This window comes from Zootoca vivipara, chromosome 8 (assembly GCF_963506605.1).
Source record: "Zootoca vivipara chromosome 8, rZooViv1.1, whole genome shotgun sequence".
Taxonomy (NCBI): domain Eukaryota; kingdom Metazoa; phylum Chordata; class Lepidosauria; order Squamata; family Lacertidae; genus Zootoca; species Zootoca vivipara.
The window spans coordinates 41,060,262-41,077,096 of NC_083283.1; the positions used below are offsets into that span (position 1 = coordinate 41,060,262).

A 16,835-nucleotide genomic window follows, 5' to 3' on the forward strand; every position below is an offset into this window, starting at 1 on the left:
TGCCAAAGTTTTTGTTTTTTTAAGTGGAAAGAATAATTTAAGTTACAATTATTTTCCCAGCTGTGAAGGGGTGGGATCAGCATTAAACGTTGAGTAATTTAACAATCAAGTCCTAGTACTGCTTTTAGAACTTTGCTTCTGATTTATATCAAGGGTTGCTTGCAACTCTATAGCTTGCCACTCAGCTCCTAAGAAACTGTCCAATATGAGAACCAGTTTAGAACTTACAGTACAGTGGTACCTCGGTTTATGAACACAATTGGTTCCGGAAGTCTGTTCATAAACTGAAGCAAACTTTCCCATTGAAAGTAATGGAAAGTAATGGAAAGTGAATTAATCCGTTCCAGATCTGCGGCGTTCGTAAACTGAAAATTTGTAAACCGAGGTGTTCATAAACCGAGGTTCCACTGTACTTGTCTTTGGGATCAACCACTCTTGCTGATAGTAGGGAGGGGACAAAATACAAGTTTTACTTCCTCTTTCACTTTTGTGTACAGTATATACAGCTACTATATTCTCATTTTCTTAAAACAAGCTACAGTACTTTGCAACGAGAGTTGCAACAGAGGAAAATGACAGTAAAGCCTCAGTTGTGTATTCATTTGTCTCTCACTTATCATATCTATTTTGTGTGTGCTTGGAATAATTAATAAGCAGATTTTGACAATCCAATGGCTTTTAAAAATGGAAAATATGAATTATACTAACAATGCTGCATGTTCATATTTTGAATACAGTACATTATAATGGTATTTTTATCTATTTGTTTTGTTTGTTTGTTTGTTTGTTTAAAAAACAAACTAGGCTGCCAAGAACTGTGGGCAACAATGACTGAAATGTCATTACTTTCTTCCAAGGATAACCGCCAACAACCAGAAGGTATTTCCACCCTGCTTCTTGGAACTTTGTGCAATTTACATTTCTTTAAAGTTTTGAACAGATTTAAACTGTTTCCCCCCCCCCTGATACTTTTGTATTCCCCCCCTGATACTTTTGTATATGAGATCACTGTTGTTTTTCTCTCCCTTAATTTTGACCCAGATACTCTCAATTTGGCTTTGAAGTTTTAAATCCTGGATCTCTTCACAGGTATACATATCCCTAACATATAAAGCTACTCCTCCTCCTTTCCTGTTTGGTCTATTTCTCTTAAATAGATTGTATCCCTCTATTACTACATTCCAGTCATGAGACTCATCCCACCAGGTTTCAGTGATGCCTATTATGTCATATTTAGTTTGCTGTACCAAGAGCTCAAGTTCATCTTGTTTATTTCCCATGCTCTGTGCATTAGTATACAGACATTGAAGACCGTTGATCATTCCCCCATGTCTCTTATTTAAGGATATTTTCGTCCCACCACTAGGTCTGCATGCTGCTTGCTCCATTTGGTCCTTGACATTTGGATGATCATCTTCAGCATTTGATAGACTCCTACCTTCAGGACCACTGTCTCCCTCCCCCACATAAGTCAGTTTAAAGCCCTCCTGATGAGGTTTTTGAGTTTTGTGGCAAAAACATTCCTCCCAACTTTTGTGAGGTGCAGTCCATCACTTGCCAGAAGTCCATCTTCAAGAAACTGCAGACCGTGATCTAGGAATCCAAACCGTTCCTGTTTGCACCATTTGCGAAGCCAGTTGTTCACTTCCCCTATTTTTCTCTCTCTCCCTGGGCCATGTCGTTCAACTGGGAGGACAGAAGAGATGACAATTTGTGCATCTAATTGCTTCAACTTCCTGCCCAGAGCCTCATAATCATTTTTGATCTTCTGTAAGCTATGGCTTGCAGTGTCATTGGTTCCCACATGCACCAAAAGGAAGGGGTATTTGTCGGTGGGTTTTATGATTCCTTGCAGCCGTTCTGTTACATCTTTGATCTTGGCCCCAGGTAGACAGCACACCTCTCGAGACATCTTGTCAGGCCCACAGATCACTGCTTCTGTACCCCTCAGTAGGGAATCCCCAATCACCACTACACGCCTCTTCATGGGCTTGGTTGGGATTCTTCTATGTGCTGTCCCTTCCAAGGTTACCTGCATATTTCCAGAGGACTGACTTGGTTGCTCGTCTTCATATTCCTCATCAACTGTGATGAGGGAGAGATCCTCAGGTGGAGTCTGTTCCTCGTCTTCCATGAGCACTTCAAAACGGTTGTGTAATTCTAAGCACTCAGAGCGATCCCTGGGCCTTCTACTTCTATGAGTCACGTTCCTCCATACATCTGGCTGCTGTGTTGGGGAACTGTCCTCCTCCTCAGGGAGATCCCCTGTCTCCTCCTTGGTGCAGACAGTGTGCTCTGCTGCATCCAAGAAAAGCTCCAGCTCTTTAATTCTCTGGAGCGTAGATACACGCCCCTGAAGCTGCTGCACCTTCTCTTCCAGAAGGGCAACCTTGTTTTCTAGTAGGGCAACCAACTTGCAATTGTTGCAGGTGTAGCTACCCACATCCTTTGGCAAGAAAACAAACATTGCACAGGAATTGCAGGTGACAATGGTTGTTCCCTCCACCTCCATCTTGAAAACCTTGAGGTCAAGGGGGAAAGAGGAAGAGGCCTAGGTCCCCCCTAACAAACGTATGAGACTTGCTGCCCTAGGTCAAAAAGATGGGTCAAACTGCGCGCGCCGCTAGGCGCGCGCCGCTGCACTCCAAGCTCTGACTAGCTCCGCCCACAGCTAATCACCTGAACTTCCTGACTCACACTTCTAGGTGAAAGGTCACAGCCAGAAACAAACACCCACACAAGCCTGGACAGTCACCCAAATCCAAGAGGCAGCAGCCCTAGAAAACCAGCACAAGCACACAAACAAGTAAGAAAACAAATAAGCACACAAACTTACTCACACACAGCCCCAAAAGACAAAACCACAAAACCTACAGAGTGTCTCCCAAGCTCAGCTCACCTTCTGCTCCTTCCTCAGTCGCTGCACTCCAAGCTCTGACTAGCTCCGCCCACAGCTAATCACCTGAACTTCCTGACTCACACTTCTAGGTGAAAGGTCACAGCCAGAAACAAACACCCACACAAGCCTGGACAGTCACCCAAATCCAAGAGGCAGCAGCCCTTCTGCTCCTTCCTCAGTTGCTGCACTCCAAGCTCTGACTAGCTCCGCCCACAGCTAATCACCTGAACTTCCTGACTCACACTTCTAGGTGAAAGGTCACAGCCAGAAACAAACACCCACACAAGCCTGGACAGTCACCCAAATCCAAGAGGCAGCAGCCCTTCTGCTCCTTCCTCAGTCGCTGCACTCCAAGCTCTGACTAGCTCCGCCCACAGCTAATCACCTGAACTTCCTGACTCACACTTCTAGGTGAAAGGTCACAGCCAGAAACAAACACCCACACAAGCCTGGACAGTCACCCAAATCCAAGAGGCAGCAGCCCTTCTGCTCCTTCCTCAGTCGCTGCACTCCAAGCTCTGACTAGCTCCGCCCACAGCTAATCACCTGAACTTCCTGACTCACACTTCTAGGTGAAAGGTCACAGCCAGAAACAAACACCCACACAAGCCTGGACAGTCACCCAAATCCAAGAGGCAGCAGCCCTTCTGCTCCTTCCTCAGTCGCTGCACTCCAAGCTCTGACTAGAGCCAAACTGAGGACACAGATGATGCCTTCCTGGAACAGATGGCCAAGCATTCCAAAGGAAGTGAGATAGTAGTAATGGGGGATTTCAACTATCCTGATATTTGTTGGATGTCAAACTCAGCCAAGAGCATAAGGTCGAACAGATTCCTCACTGGCCTTGCAGACAACTTCATTGTCCAGAAAGTGGGAGAAGCAACAAGAGGATCAGCCATTTTAGATCTGGTCCTAACCAATAGTGATGACTTGGTTGGTGGGGTAGAAGTGGCAGGATCATTAGGTGGGAGTGACCATGCTCTTCTGGAGTTTATTATCCAGCGGAAAGGAGCAACCAAGCATACTAAGGTCCAAATTCTAGACTTTAAGAAAGCCGACTTCAGAAAACTTAGGGAAACGCTGGGTGAAATCCCATGGACAGTAATACTAAAAGGGAAGGGAGTTCATGATGGTTGGGAGTTTGTTAAAAGGGAGATATTAAAAGCACAACTTCAGGCAATACCAATGAGACGGAAACATGGAAGGTGCCTAAAGAAGCCAGGCTGGCTATCTAAAGAACTCTTGACTGAGTTAAGATTTAAAAGGGATATGTACAAAAAATGGAAAAGGGGGTAAATCTCCAGAGAGGAATTCAAACATATAGCCAGCACGTGTAGAAACAAAGTCAGAAAAGCTAAAGCACAGAATGAACTCAGGCTCGCCAGAGAGGTTAAAAGCAACAAAAAGGGCTTTTATGGGTATGTCCGTAGCAAAAGGAAAAACAAGGAAACAGTGGGGTCACTCAGAGGAGAACATGGTGAAATGCAAACAGGGGACAGAGAAAGGGCAGAACTCCTCAATGCCTTCTTTGCCTCAGTCTTCTCCAAGAAAGAAAACAACGCCCGACCTGAAGAATATGGAGCAGATGATTCAGCAGGGGAAACACAGCCCAGAATAAGTAAGGAGGTAGTACAAGAATACTTGGCTAGTTTAGATGTATTCAAGTCTCCAGGGCCAGATGAACTACATCCAAGAGTATTAAAAGAACTGGCAGAGGTGATTTCAGAACCACTGGCAATAATCTTTGAAAATTCCTGGAGAACAGGCGAAGTTCCAGCAGACTGGAGGAGGGCAAATGTTGTCCCTATTTTCAAAAAGGGGAAAAGAGAGGACCCAAACAATTACCGCCCAGTCAGCCTGACATCAATACCAGGAAAGATTCTAGAGCAGATCATTAAGCAAACAGTCTGTGAGCACCTAGAAAGAAACTCTGTGATCACTAAAAGTCAGCATGGGTTCCTGAAAAATAAGTCATGTCAGACTAATCTGATCTCATTTTTTGACAGAATTACAAGCCTGGTAGATGAAGGTAACGCTGTGGATGTAGCCTATCTTGATTTCAGCAAGGCCTTTGACAAGGTGCCCCATGATATTCTTGTAAAGAAGCTGGTAAAATGTGGGCTAGACAATGCTACCATTCAGTGGATTTGTAGCTGGATTACTGACCGAACCCAAAGGGTGCTCATCAATGGCTCCTCCTCATCCTGGAGAGTAGTGACTAGTGGGGTGCCACAGGGTTCTGTCTTGGGCCCAGTCTTGTTCAACATCTTTATCAATGACTTGGATGATGGGCTTGAGGGAATCCTGAGCAAGTTTGCAGATGACACCAAATTGGGAGGGGTGGCTAACACCCCAGAGGACAGGATCACACTTCAGAATGACCTTAACAGATTAGACAACTGGGCCAAAGCAAACAAGATGAATTTTAACAAGGAGAAATGTAAAGTACTACACTTGGGCAAAAAAAATGAAAGGCACAAATACAGGATGGGAGACACCTGGCTTGAGAGCAGTACATGTGAAAAGGATCTAGGAGTTTTGGTTGACCACAAACTTGACATGAGACAGCAGTGTGATGCAGCAGCTAAAAAAGCCAATGCAATTCTGGGCTGCATCAATAGGAGTATAGCATCTAGATCAAGGGAAGTAATAGTACCACTGTATTCTGCTCTGGTCAGACCTCACCTGGAGTATTGTGTCCAGTTCTGGGCACCACAGTTCAAGAAGGATACTGATAAGCTGGAACGTGTCCAGAAGAGGGCAACCAAAATGGTCAAAGGCCTGGAAACGATGCCTTATGAGGAACGGCTTAGGGAGCTGGGTATGTTTAGCCTGGAGAAGAGAAGGTTAAGGGGTGATATGATAACCATGTTCAAATATATAAAAGGATGTCATATAAAGGAGGGAGAAAGGTTGTTTTCTGCTGCTCCAGAGAAGCGGACACGGAGCAACGGATTCAAACTACAAGAAAGAAAATTCCACCTAAACATTAGGAAGAACTTCCTGACAGTGAGAGCTGTTCGGCAGTGGAATTTGCTGCCAAGGAGTGTGGTGGAGTCTCCTTCTTTGGAGGTCTTTAAGCAGAGGCTTGACAGCCATCTGTCAGGAATGCTTTGATGGTGTTTCCTGCTTGGCAGGGGGTTGGACTGGATGGCCCTTGTGGTCTCTTCCAACTCTATGATTCTATGATTCTATGATTCTATGATTCTATGATTTGTGTGTGTGTGTGTGTGTGTGTGTGTGTGTGTGTGTGTGTGTGTGTCTGTCTGTCTGTCTGTATATGTAGTACTTTGGTTGTACCCTCCCTCCATAGTATCTATCCCCACTTTTGCTGTTGTCCCTTAATACTGTTCTCTTGGGATTATTAGTTCCATCTTGGCTTGCCTTGATGTTGGATTTTTACCTGAGGGATAGCTCAGTCAGTAGAGCATGAGGCTCTTAATTTCAGAGTCATGGCTTTGAGCCCCACATTGGGCAAAAGATTCATGCATTGCAGGTGGTTGAACTAGATGATCCTCGTGGCCCCCTCCAACCCTATGATTTTATGATTTCCATGATTTCCTCAGTCTTTAAGACAAATAACCTGGATCAGTGTACATGGTTCCCTAGCACAATCTAGGGAGGGATAAAAATCTGGGCCTATTACATGTGTGTGAAATTTGATTGAAACTGGAAACTAAGAGTCAGAGTAATTGTTATGTGAAAACTCCACATATTTTCTATTCTGATTCAGTCATTCTCATTCATTCAGATTGTGGGGCCTAATTTGGATTAGGATCAAAATATTGGGTCAGGGTAGTCAGACACTTGTTCTCCATGTCATGGCCCCAATCCTGATCCTCCCTGCAAGTTGCTGTTGGCCATAGAGGGCAAAATATATACCTAACAGCAAAAGCTGTAGACTATACATTCTTACCTGAGAATAAGGACTCAGCTATACAGCTGCAAATAAAACATTTTAAGTGTGTTGTAAGTGCAAGGGGTGCGGGTGGCACTGTGGGTTAAACCACAGAGCCTAGGGCTTGCTAATCAGAAGGTCGGCGGTTTGAATCCCCGCAACAGGGTGAGCTCCCGTTGCTCAGTCCCAGCTCCTGCCAACCTAGCAGTTCGAAAGCACATCAAAGTGCAAGTAGATAAATAGGTACCGCTCTGGTGGAAAGGTAAATGGCGTTTCCGTCTGCTGCTCTGGTTCTCCAGAAGCGGCTTAGTCATGTTGGCCACATGACCCAGAAGCTGTGTGCCAGCTCCCTTGACCAGTAAAGCGTGATGAGAGCCGCAACCCCAGAGTCATCCATGACTGGACCTAACGGTCAGGGTCCCTTTACCTTTAAGTGCAATATACAATGCACCACTTGATGGCAATGGTGAACCTTATGGAAAATTCAATGTATTTTTAAAACTGCTTTTCAGAATGGTTTTTATATGTGTGTACAGTAGATTCCACCTAAGTCCCAGTGAACTGCATAAGGCTACATGGCAAGCCTGTATTTTTTTTTTATACTTTTTTTGGCTATGGGCTGCAATCCTGAATCTTGGCCAGGAGCAGCAAGACTGAATGGAGTGGTGAAGCCACCACCAACTTTGAAGACCTGTAGCTCACATTGGACAAGGTAAAAGGTGGAGGAGCAGTAAAAACCCAATCTTTTGCTACACCAGCTTCAGGCTGGCACAGCGAGAGGCCCATAGTGTATTTCTGGCAGATGGCTTGGCATAGGATGCAAGTACCTGCAATGCTCCATTTTCTGATTTACATTGGCTACCAGCGGAGGCAATACCATGGAGGCCCTGAGTCAGCATCCTAACCTCTTCCAGAGTGACAGATAAGGCTGCTCTTATGTGCCTGTATGTGCAATAATAATTTACTCACTACATTTTTATTCTGCATTTCAGACAGTTATGGTCTCCCAAAGTGACTCACAGTAAAAAGAGGAAGAGCAGCCCTGAGTTATTAGAGAACTGGCATGGAAGCAAATAGCTAACATCTCTTCCCATCACCATCCTGATCCAAATTGGCGCCTTTTGTACTGGTTTCTAAGAAAGAAAAATGTGTTGGGAGCTTGAAATACAAGATTCCGTGTGACATTTAGTTTTAAAATGTAGTGATTGCACATTCTTTGTTACTTTTAAAACTTTAAAAATATTTATCACTTGCATTTCCCCCATTTTTTGGAATACTTTTAGGGATGAAAGAAAACATTTTGGGGGGCTTGCCCTGCAAGCAACGTAGCTGTGCTGCTGTAAATGCTCCAGCTACATGTGTTCACAAAGCTATCCATCACATTCAAGATCTAGAAGTAAAAGTGGAAGAATCCTTTCAACAGGTACTTTATTTATTTCCTAACCTTCAGAGAATTTTTTTACTAGAGCTCATTTTTATTTGACATCAAAAATAGGGGCACAGCAATAATACAAAAAACAATAATAAGCAATAATACCTAAGACTCTGTTTGTGGGCTGCTTGCTCTTCCCAGGGCAGCTTGCCTGGTGCCTTCATTTTGCATCTTTAGGCGCCTAGAAAAAACATGAACTAGGCCTTTGTCTGATTAACATTCTATGTGCTTTTAAGTGTGTTTCTGGGAGGAGGGGGTTATTGGTTTGCTTTGTTTTTAATTTTGTATTTTTATGCTGTGAACTACCCTGAATTCTTTGGATGGAGGACAGTAAACAAATTTAATAAATAATAATATAGAAATTTTCTTATTTTTGATTGCCTTATTATGATGGACATTTTGGGTTGCTCCCTCCACTGCTATTTGACTACAAAATTAAAAACTTTCAGATTGGTTGGGAAAGGCAGGTTTCAATATATCAGAAGAGGACGTGTGTCCAGTCATTGTATTTTCACAATATCTATATATTTTTTCCTTAAACGTGAAATCACAAATAGCCCAGAGGTAGATCATTTGATCCAACCCTTTGGTCCAACTGTCATCCACAACTCAAATGTTTGGCAGATTACACTTACTTTGTAAGCCAAGTAGTAATAGAAAAATTAAGACTTTAAATCTTGTTAACTGATCATAGCCTGCCATTATGAAAGCTGCTGTTACAAGGCTTGACATGTTTAGGAAAGCAATACATAAAATATAACGTTACTTTCATATTTGTATGAAATCTTTTTTTAAAAAAGTCTGTGGTCCGTGAAATCATTTTAAAACAAATTCAGCTTATCTCCATACACATACTCAGTGCAAATTCTACAACATAAAATACGTTAATGAAGCATCTTCTTTGTATTTGCAGTATGATCACTTGTACAAGCTGGAGAAAATTCCATGGTAAGGATCTTCTGAGTTTTGATTTAATGTTTGTACCAGGCACCATTCTAATTGTTTTTATTTTACTAATGCACACAGGGAGTTCTAGCTTGAATAAGGGCTTCCCCATTCACTTTAATGCTTGCTTACTTACTTCGCCAAACCTTTATTAGGCATTACAAATATAGGCCATCATAAAACATCCATATATAAAATTTTAAAATATATACAATAACAGCCATATACAATTTGTAATAGCAAGGATTTTCATTGGAGTTGCTTCCCGCTAAATAGTGCCATTCACTTTAATGATGGAAGCCTGCTTGTGCACACATAGGGATCCCCACATCTATTTTGACCAATTAATTTTTAATACTTTTCAATTTTTTTAAAAAATGTATTTACCTTAATTCAAATTTAATACAAATTTAAAAGTGACTTCCCACCCAGCCATCTTGATATTTCACTTCCCACAAGAGTTGAGGTGCTAAGGGGATAAGCCAGGAACATGTAGCCCTTCACATATTGGCGAGAGCTGAAGTCTCATAGCAACATCTTGAGGGTTATAGGTCCCTGGATTAAGCCAATAGTTTCATGAAAGATGTGAATACTGAAGATAGATTTTAATTAACATGTAGATGTTACAAGGGCGTTCCTACCTTAAAATATTTACTTATATTTACAGGAAGTCAGATATTAAAATATCCTCTGAACTGAAGGCTAAACAGTCGTTATATTGGGAAGGTAAACATGGTTGAGTATTTACCCTCTCTGTCACAATGTTATTAGCTGAACTATTTAGTTTGACTTAATTCCCGAGAATTATAGAATTATTTATACTAGATGGTGTCCATCTATCTAATGGTTGGAATGTCTGGAATCTGTAGGATGGTGCTGTTTGCCATTTGTAACTCAGAAATTTCTGCAAGGGAGAGGACCAAAGGAGAAAACAATAATTCTCTTGACTGCTGTGTTGACATAACCCTTAGCTACAATGAGAGAACCTTTTCCAAATTCCTTTTCCACAACACATTCTGTGTTCACTGCTTATACTAAGATATATCTGATAACAGTGATTTTGAAAGCATGTTGTGTTTTCGAAACTGAGAAACTGAAACAGATTTTCTTTTACTAAAACATAAGCTAAAATGCAAACAGCTATATACATTTGCAGGATAGTGTTTTCCTGGATAATTTATCACCACTGAAAACATTCAAATATTCAAATTTTTATTAATGCTGATGAATATTTTCTCATGAAAACAGGCAGAGTTGTGTCTCATGCTGCTTTACACACAACAGTAAGCAGTATTGTTAAGTATTGATTCTAGTAGAAAAGAAGGGGGCAAGTATTGTTTTGCACAGCTATTACACCCCCATAATTCCTTGTCTGTGTAATTTACAATAGCAGGCTAAATGGAGAAAATATATACCGTGTTTCTCATATTTTAAGTCATCCCTACAAAATAAGCCATGGCAGGATTTTCCTGAGTTGAAGAAATATAAGACATACCCCAAAAATAAGCCGTAGTGGTGGGAGCAGGTCTGGATGGCGCCATGGAAGAGGAAGATGCCTGTCAGCGCCCAGAATCGGCTGCTGCTGCCCCTCCAAAATGTCCAGCAGCATGCACCGCGCCAAGCGCTGACCCGGCGGCGGGACTGGCAAGAGCTGCAGTGCGTGCTGCTCCAAGCCCCGACCCGGCGGCGAGACCCGGCAAGAGCCTCAGCGCGCGCCGCGTGGAGCCCCGACCCGGCGGGACCCAGCAGCGTGCCCTGCTGAAGCGCCGACAACGCGCGCAGCAGCAGCCAGTTCCGGGCGCCGAGCCGCGACAGGAAGAGGAGGGACGCAGCGGGACGCAGCTACAATGACAAAAAACACCCGGCCGAGCCTTCATTGGCCGCCGCGGCTGCCACTCGCTGGTCCCTCCTCTTCCTGTCGCGCGCGCTGCAGGTCCCGCCGGTCCCGCCGCTGGTTTGGCGCTGGCGCTGCGGGACGCAGCAAGAGCCGCAGCGCGCGCTGCTCCGAGCCGGGATCCGGCAAGAGCCTCAGCGCGCGCCGCGTGAAGCCCCGACCCGGTGGGACCCAGCAGCGTGCCCTGCTGAAGCGCCGACAACGCGCCCAGCAGCGCAGCAGCAGCCAGTTCCGGGCGCCGGACAGGGGAGGTACCATACTGTAATTTTTTTAAAAAATAATAAGACACCCCCCGAAAATAAGTCATAGGCTTATTTTCTTGAGGAAAAAAGATTATAAGACATGACTTATAATATGAGAAACACGGTATGCAGTTGCCAGACTAAGCTTTAGTGTTTACTTATGCGAAAATCTGAAAAACAAGGCACATTCCATGCATGTTGTACACATTTTATACCATTATGCTTTATCTTTTCCATGATGCTCCCGCAAATTATTTCAATACATTCTGGATCTCCTCCAGTCATTTTGAATCCTCTGAGGTCCAAATTGGGTAAAAAGTGTGAAAGTTACAGCCTCAAACTATTACATTGACCAGGTGCAAAATTCACTCTGTTGACTGTTGTTTTAAACTGCAAAATACTGCAGGAAATTTGGCATAGAAGTGTTAATCTAAGGACTGAAGCATTATTGCAACAAATATTTGTGGCACTATGTTTGCCATGAAATAGCACAGCAATGGGCCTCACCTGATAGCTATAAATATAAAGTTGCAACACCTACCGGTATCTGAATTCAATTCTTCTGGGCAGTCATACTTAATGTGTTGCTTTTTAAAAGAAGGGAAAGCCCACTTGGGACTGCAGCATATCTGGAATTCTTTAGGCACCATCTGCAGTTTTGTGTGTGGAACTGCAGCCACCTCCATTTAGTCAATTGGACCTATTCAAGCCATGATCACTTTTTCTCTGACCCTCAGTAAATGAAACTAACTCGAAAGGAACTGCAAGAGTTTGAGGGGAAAGCAGCAGCAGTATGGTAAAGAGAGCAGAGAAGCCACAAGCATTACATAAAAGATGGGCAGAGACAGGCATTGGGATAAGGAAAACTTTTCTCGAGGGTGAATAACAAGAAAGGAAGAGAATGGGGGAGGAGGGAATCTGAAATGATCATATCCACCATACATTTAAAGCACATGGCCTCCTGTTTCCCAGCTGCCCTAGCCATCCGCCTGACTCTAAGAGAATGAGGGAGGCAGGGGTGCATTTATTTGACATGCACCACAACCGGGGCAACCCCCAAACCAGCTAGGGAGACAGCTTTCCATAGTTTTTAGCACACCGTTGGGGTGTGAACATGGTTGACAAACTGGTATCTGTTCAGGGCTGCCCTGAGTCACCCAGCAACTTACTGTAGCAACTTCATGGTGAGTTCTGGCACCTATTTTTTTTGGGGGGGGAAGCACTGTTTATTGTTGTATAAACTGTATTTTGTGTGCCTTGTTCTAGGACTGTGTATGTGACATACTAAAAACTTGTTAAAAATGCATCTCAGCTCATGCATTTTAGATAAACCTGAAATGTGAAACAGTGCCACAAATATTTCTACCCCCCTTTTTTTAATTTCAAAAGACATCCAGCCTTTAAAGCAGAAAACAACAGCTGTTCTGGCAGAGGTCACAGAGTTAGTTATGAGGTTAGAAGAGGAACGTAAAAGGGCTGCAGATGCTTTAAAGTTTGAGGAAAACCGCAGAAAAAAGCTATACCTAAATGCTGATATCCTGTCACGTTGGAGGCTGGAAGAGCTTCCCATAGCTGTTCAAAGAGGTATGAAAATTAACCTTGTAAAGCAGGTGTGAGAAACTTTTTCAGACTTACTTGAATATGACCCCCAAAGCCCTTTGGTAACTTAGATACTAACCAATTGGTTATGTGTAAGTTGTCATGGACTGCATGAGATGCATCTTGAAGCTTGGGGTGGGTAGGAAACTGCAACTAGAAGGCAATGAAATTAGAATCATAACATTATTAACAGTGGCCAATCATCAAAATCAGCTGTGTTGATAACACAGATATCATGACATTATATCCAAACCCAAGTTCTGCCAGGACGAGGGGTGGGTGGTGGAATAGGCTTATCTCTCATTGAGCCAGCTGAAGTCTCCCATCCTGGGTCAGCCTGAGATACATTAGTGTATGTATTCCATCCCAGCTCAGCTGGGACTCATCTGAAGCTGGCTTAGCCAAGGCTACCTGAAAAATGGGGAGAATTATTCCTATTGGATCTTGTATTCTTAACTTAACTTGGTGCCTTCTAGATGTTTTGCATTACAGTGGTACCTCGGTTTATGAACACAATTGGTTCCGGAAGTCTGTTCATAAACTGAAGCGAGCTTTCCCATTGAAAGTAATGGAAAGTGGATTAATCTGTTCCAGATGGTCTGCAGAGTACTTAAACTGAAGCGTTCATAAACTGAAGTGAGCTTTCTCATTGAAAGTAATGGAAAGTGGATTAATCCGTTCCAGACGGGTCCGTGGAGTACTCAACCTGAAGCGTACTTAACCCAAAGCATGGGTGTAATTGGTTGCAGAAGTCTGTTCATAAACTGAAGCGTTCATAAACTGAAGCGAACTTTCCCATTGAAAGTAATGGAAAGTGAATTAATCCGTTCCAGATGGCTCTGCGGCATTCATAAACCAAAAATTCGTAAACCGAGATGTTCATAAACCGAGGTTCCACTGTACAGCTCTCATCAGCCACAGCTCACACTACCAGTGGTGCACAAGGTAGTAAACCTTTCCCAATTGAACTGCTTATTCATTAATGGAGCTGCGCAAGGGTGTTGGGGAGTTGGATACATTCTGCAACATTCAGTAGGATTCAAGCAATGCAGTGTAAGTGAATCACCAAAGAACACAAAAGCAAAATAACTCTTTTTTCCAAGGTACTCTCTGTTTTATCATTTATTTAGCAAGGCAGAGTTAGGTTCCTTCCTCCCCCACCATTCACCTCTTGCAGTAGAAGGTGAAGCTGCTGCTTTCCTTGATTCTTTTCTTGATTACTTCCTATTCTAAGATAGAAAATTATTCAAGTGGATGGTAAATATCTCAAGTTTTCATTGCTTTAACATTCAAGAATCAAGAGGAGCCGAGGAGCCAAGGAACTCTGCTCAGAGCTATGAAATAAAAAGAGAACAACTTTATTTCAAGCTTGCTTCCCAGTTGCTCATGTCTTTGCTCTCACATCTACTGATAAGGGTCATAGGTGGACAACAAGGGGAAAGAAGCAAAGGGTGAGATCCATGCCCAGGTTGAATTCATTCTGAGTACCATCAGCTCCCCATCCCCCGGCTTGTTGTGGCATCTCTCTCACTCCCACTTATGGCAGAGGTTGGGTTATTCCATGACGGTTGGACTGCCCATTTAGGTATTGTATGCTCACTAGCCCAGGGGTGGGGAATCCACAGATGTTGTTGGTCTACAATTCCCATCAGCCCCCAACCAGCATAGCCAGTGGTTTGGGATTATGGGAGTTGGAGTCCAGCAGCATTTGGAAGGTCACATGTTCTCCATCCCTGCACCAACCCACCCAGAAGCCAAAAGGAGCCACAGATGTAGCCAATTAGGGAAGGGGGGGATTGCCTGAGGGAAAGACTGGGACTCTTTAGAGGAGTGCAGAGGAGTAGGAAAGAGGGAAGGCAACCAAGAAGGGGAGAAGTGATGAGAGAGGTGACAAAAGAGTAATAGCCAGCTCAGAGAGGGAAAGAGTGCAGAGGTAGGTGGCCTTTGCCAAGGCAGCTGCTTGAAGGAGGCACATGGTAAGTGGAGAAAGGGCAGGCAAAGAGTTTGCTGGAGAGCACAAGGCCAGCTGGGCAGGGCAGCTCATTGGTAGCCCTGAAGGAAAAAACTCCAGCAGGACCTGGGAGACTTTCCTATAGGACAGCTACAGTGACACACGGTAGAGTAAGATGCTCCAGGGGTGCATCTGTCAATCTACACACCTGGATGGAACTCCACCCCAAGATGTGGCCATTTGATGCCTCAGAACCATACACCACTGTCCAAGGTCTTCCCACTGCCTCATCCCTTAATAGTGCTGGTCCACAGGATGATGAAAGAAATATGAGCAGAAAATGCTACAGAAAAACGAGATTTGCCTGATGCCACAAGGAGTAGCTCTGCGTGGAAGTAGCGACTCACTTGCCTCCACCCTGACATCCTGGAGTGTGAAATGGCTCCCTGCTGTGACAGGATGGGTTTCCACTACTCAACTAGCTAAGATGGAAGGTTTGATGTGAGGAAAGGTACCAAACCTGATTTCTCTTTGCCAGGGGCATGATTTCAGCAACTGTTATATGCATAGGATTATGTGAGCATATATTTCATAGGAAACTGCATAGAGATCTGACAGTATATCATCTGAAATTATATGTTCCGTCTTTAAATGCAGTTGTCATAATTTTGTTATACTGCATAGCTTATTTTTCTTCTGCAGAATGGGAGAAATGTTCACGAGATATTTCAGAATTACAATGGCATTTTGAAGAAAAGAATAATCAACTCCAGGATGCAGTAAACCAATTGACAAAAATAGATGTAGCTAATGCAAAAGTTCTGGAGAATATAACCTACATGAAGAAATACAGCCCTCTGCTGGGAGAAAAGCTGTTTTATGAAGGTGATGCTATGGTAGAAGTGAAAAAGATATACACACAGGTAAACAGATTAAATATTTTATTTTATTTCCCCCATGCCAAATGAGTTTGGTACATGCCCCTTTCAGAGATTTTGTTCCTGTATTTTTACATGCTTATAACAATAAAGAGAAATGTGAAAGTACAGCACCTTTTGAAGTAGGAATCTAGAAGAGTCTTAACTTATGAAATGGAAAGGCAGATTTATTATAAAAGGTAATGTATAGATTAACCCAAACTCTTTGAAATATATATAACAATAAATGCTAAATTAAATACAGACCCAACCAGAAAAGTGGCTTAAAATTAGTGGGTAAGTCAGCATTTTCTTCCAAACCAGGTATGACATTATGAAGTTAACAGTGCAGTCCTATGTTTGTCTGTGTAGCAGTAATTTCCATGGAGTCAGTGAGTCTTCTCAGACCAGTGTGTGTAGGTTTACAGCTTAAATAACAATTTGAAAACTATTTAAAAGAAGGTTAACTAAAAAAATGCTTGCTACTTTTAAAAGCAAAAGAAAAGAAAGGTAAAGTTGTTCTCATTGGTTCTATCAAAGCAGCATTGAAACTACTGTAAAAAATCATTAGAGAAATCATTTATAATTATTTCCTAACTCTAGCACACGTTGATCATGTTCATATATCACAGTAAATCTGACTATTTGGTTTATCTTGGCAGAGTGATGGTGCATATAGTCTGTTCTCCCATGCCTTTGGCTAATTAAACAATCTACGTCCTTTTAAACTGGGGTGTTTGTGTGTTTGTTTGTTGTTATGCTATGTGTTTTTTGGGATTTTATATTGTAAAGCACCCTGTTATCTTCTGATGAAAGGTGGTATAAAAATTTAATAAAACAAACAAAGCCTGTATGATTAAGCAAAGTTAGATGCAACAAAACTAAAAGCTATAAAATATGTTAAATGTTTTGATGATAGTGACCCAAACTTTATTTGATTAGTCCTCCTTAATCCACTATTTTGGGAGTGGGTGGGGATTATCTAACAGAGTGGAAAAGTCAAGAGGAGGACATATGTAACTTGGTTTCTTTGAACAGTTTATGCCACAATAAATGTG

At 42.8% G+C, this 16,835-nt stretch overlaps 1 protein-coding gene across 1 annotated transcript in view; it reads left to right on the forward strand.

The window, feature by feature from the left end:
• Positions 1–827: 827 nt before the first annotated feature.
• The window catches only part of CCDC178 (coiled-coil domain containing 178), a 124,402-nt gene continuing 108,394 nt past the window's right edge, over positions 828–16,835 (forward strand). The window contains exons 1-6 of the mRNA XM_035125564.2: positions 828–879; positions 8,081–8,220; positions 9,143–9,177; positions 9,842–9,900; positions 12,700–12,894; positions 15,563–15,783. Coding sequence (XP_034981455.2) covers positions 828–879; positions 8,081–8,220; positions 9,143–9,177; positions 9,842–9,900; positions 12,700–12,894; positions 15,563–15,783 — 702 coding nt within the window. The remainder of the gene's footprint in view (positions 880–8,080; positions 8,221–9,142; positions 9,178–9,841; positions 9,901–12,699; positions 12,895–15,562; positions 15,784–16,835) is intronic.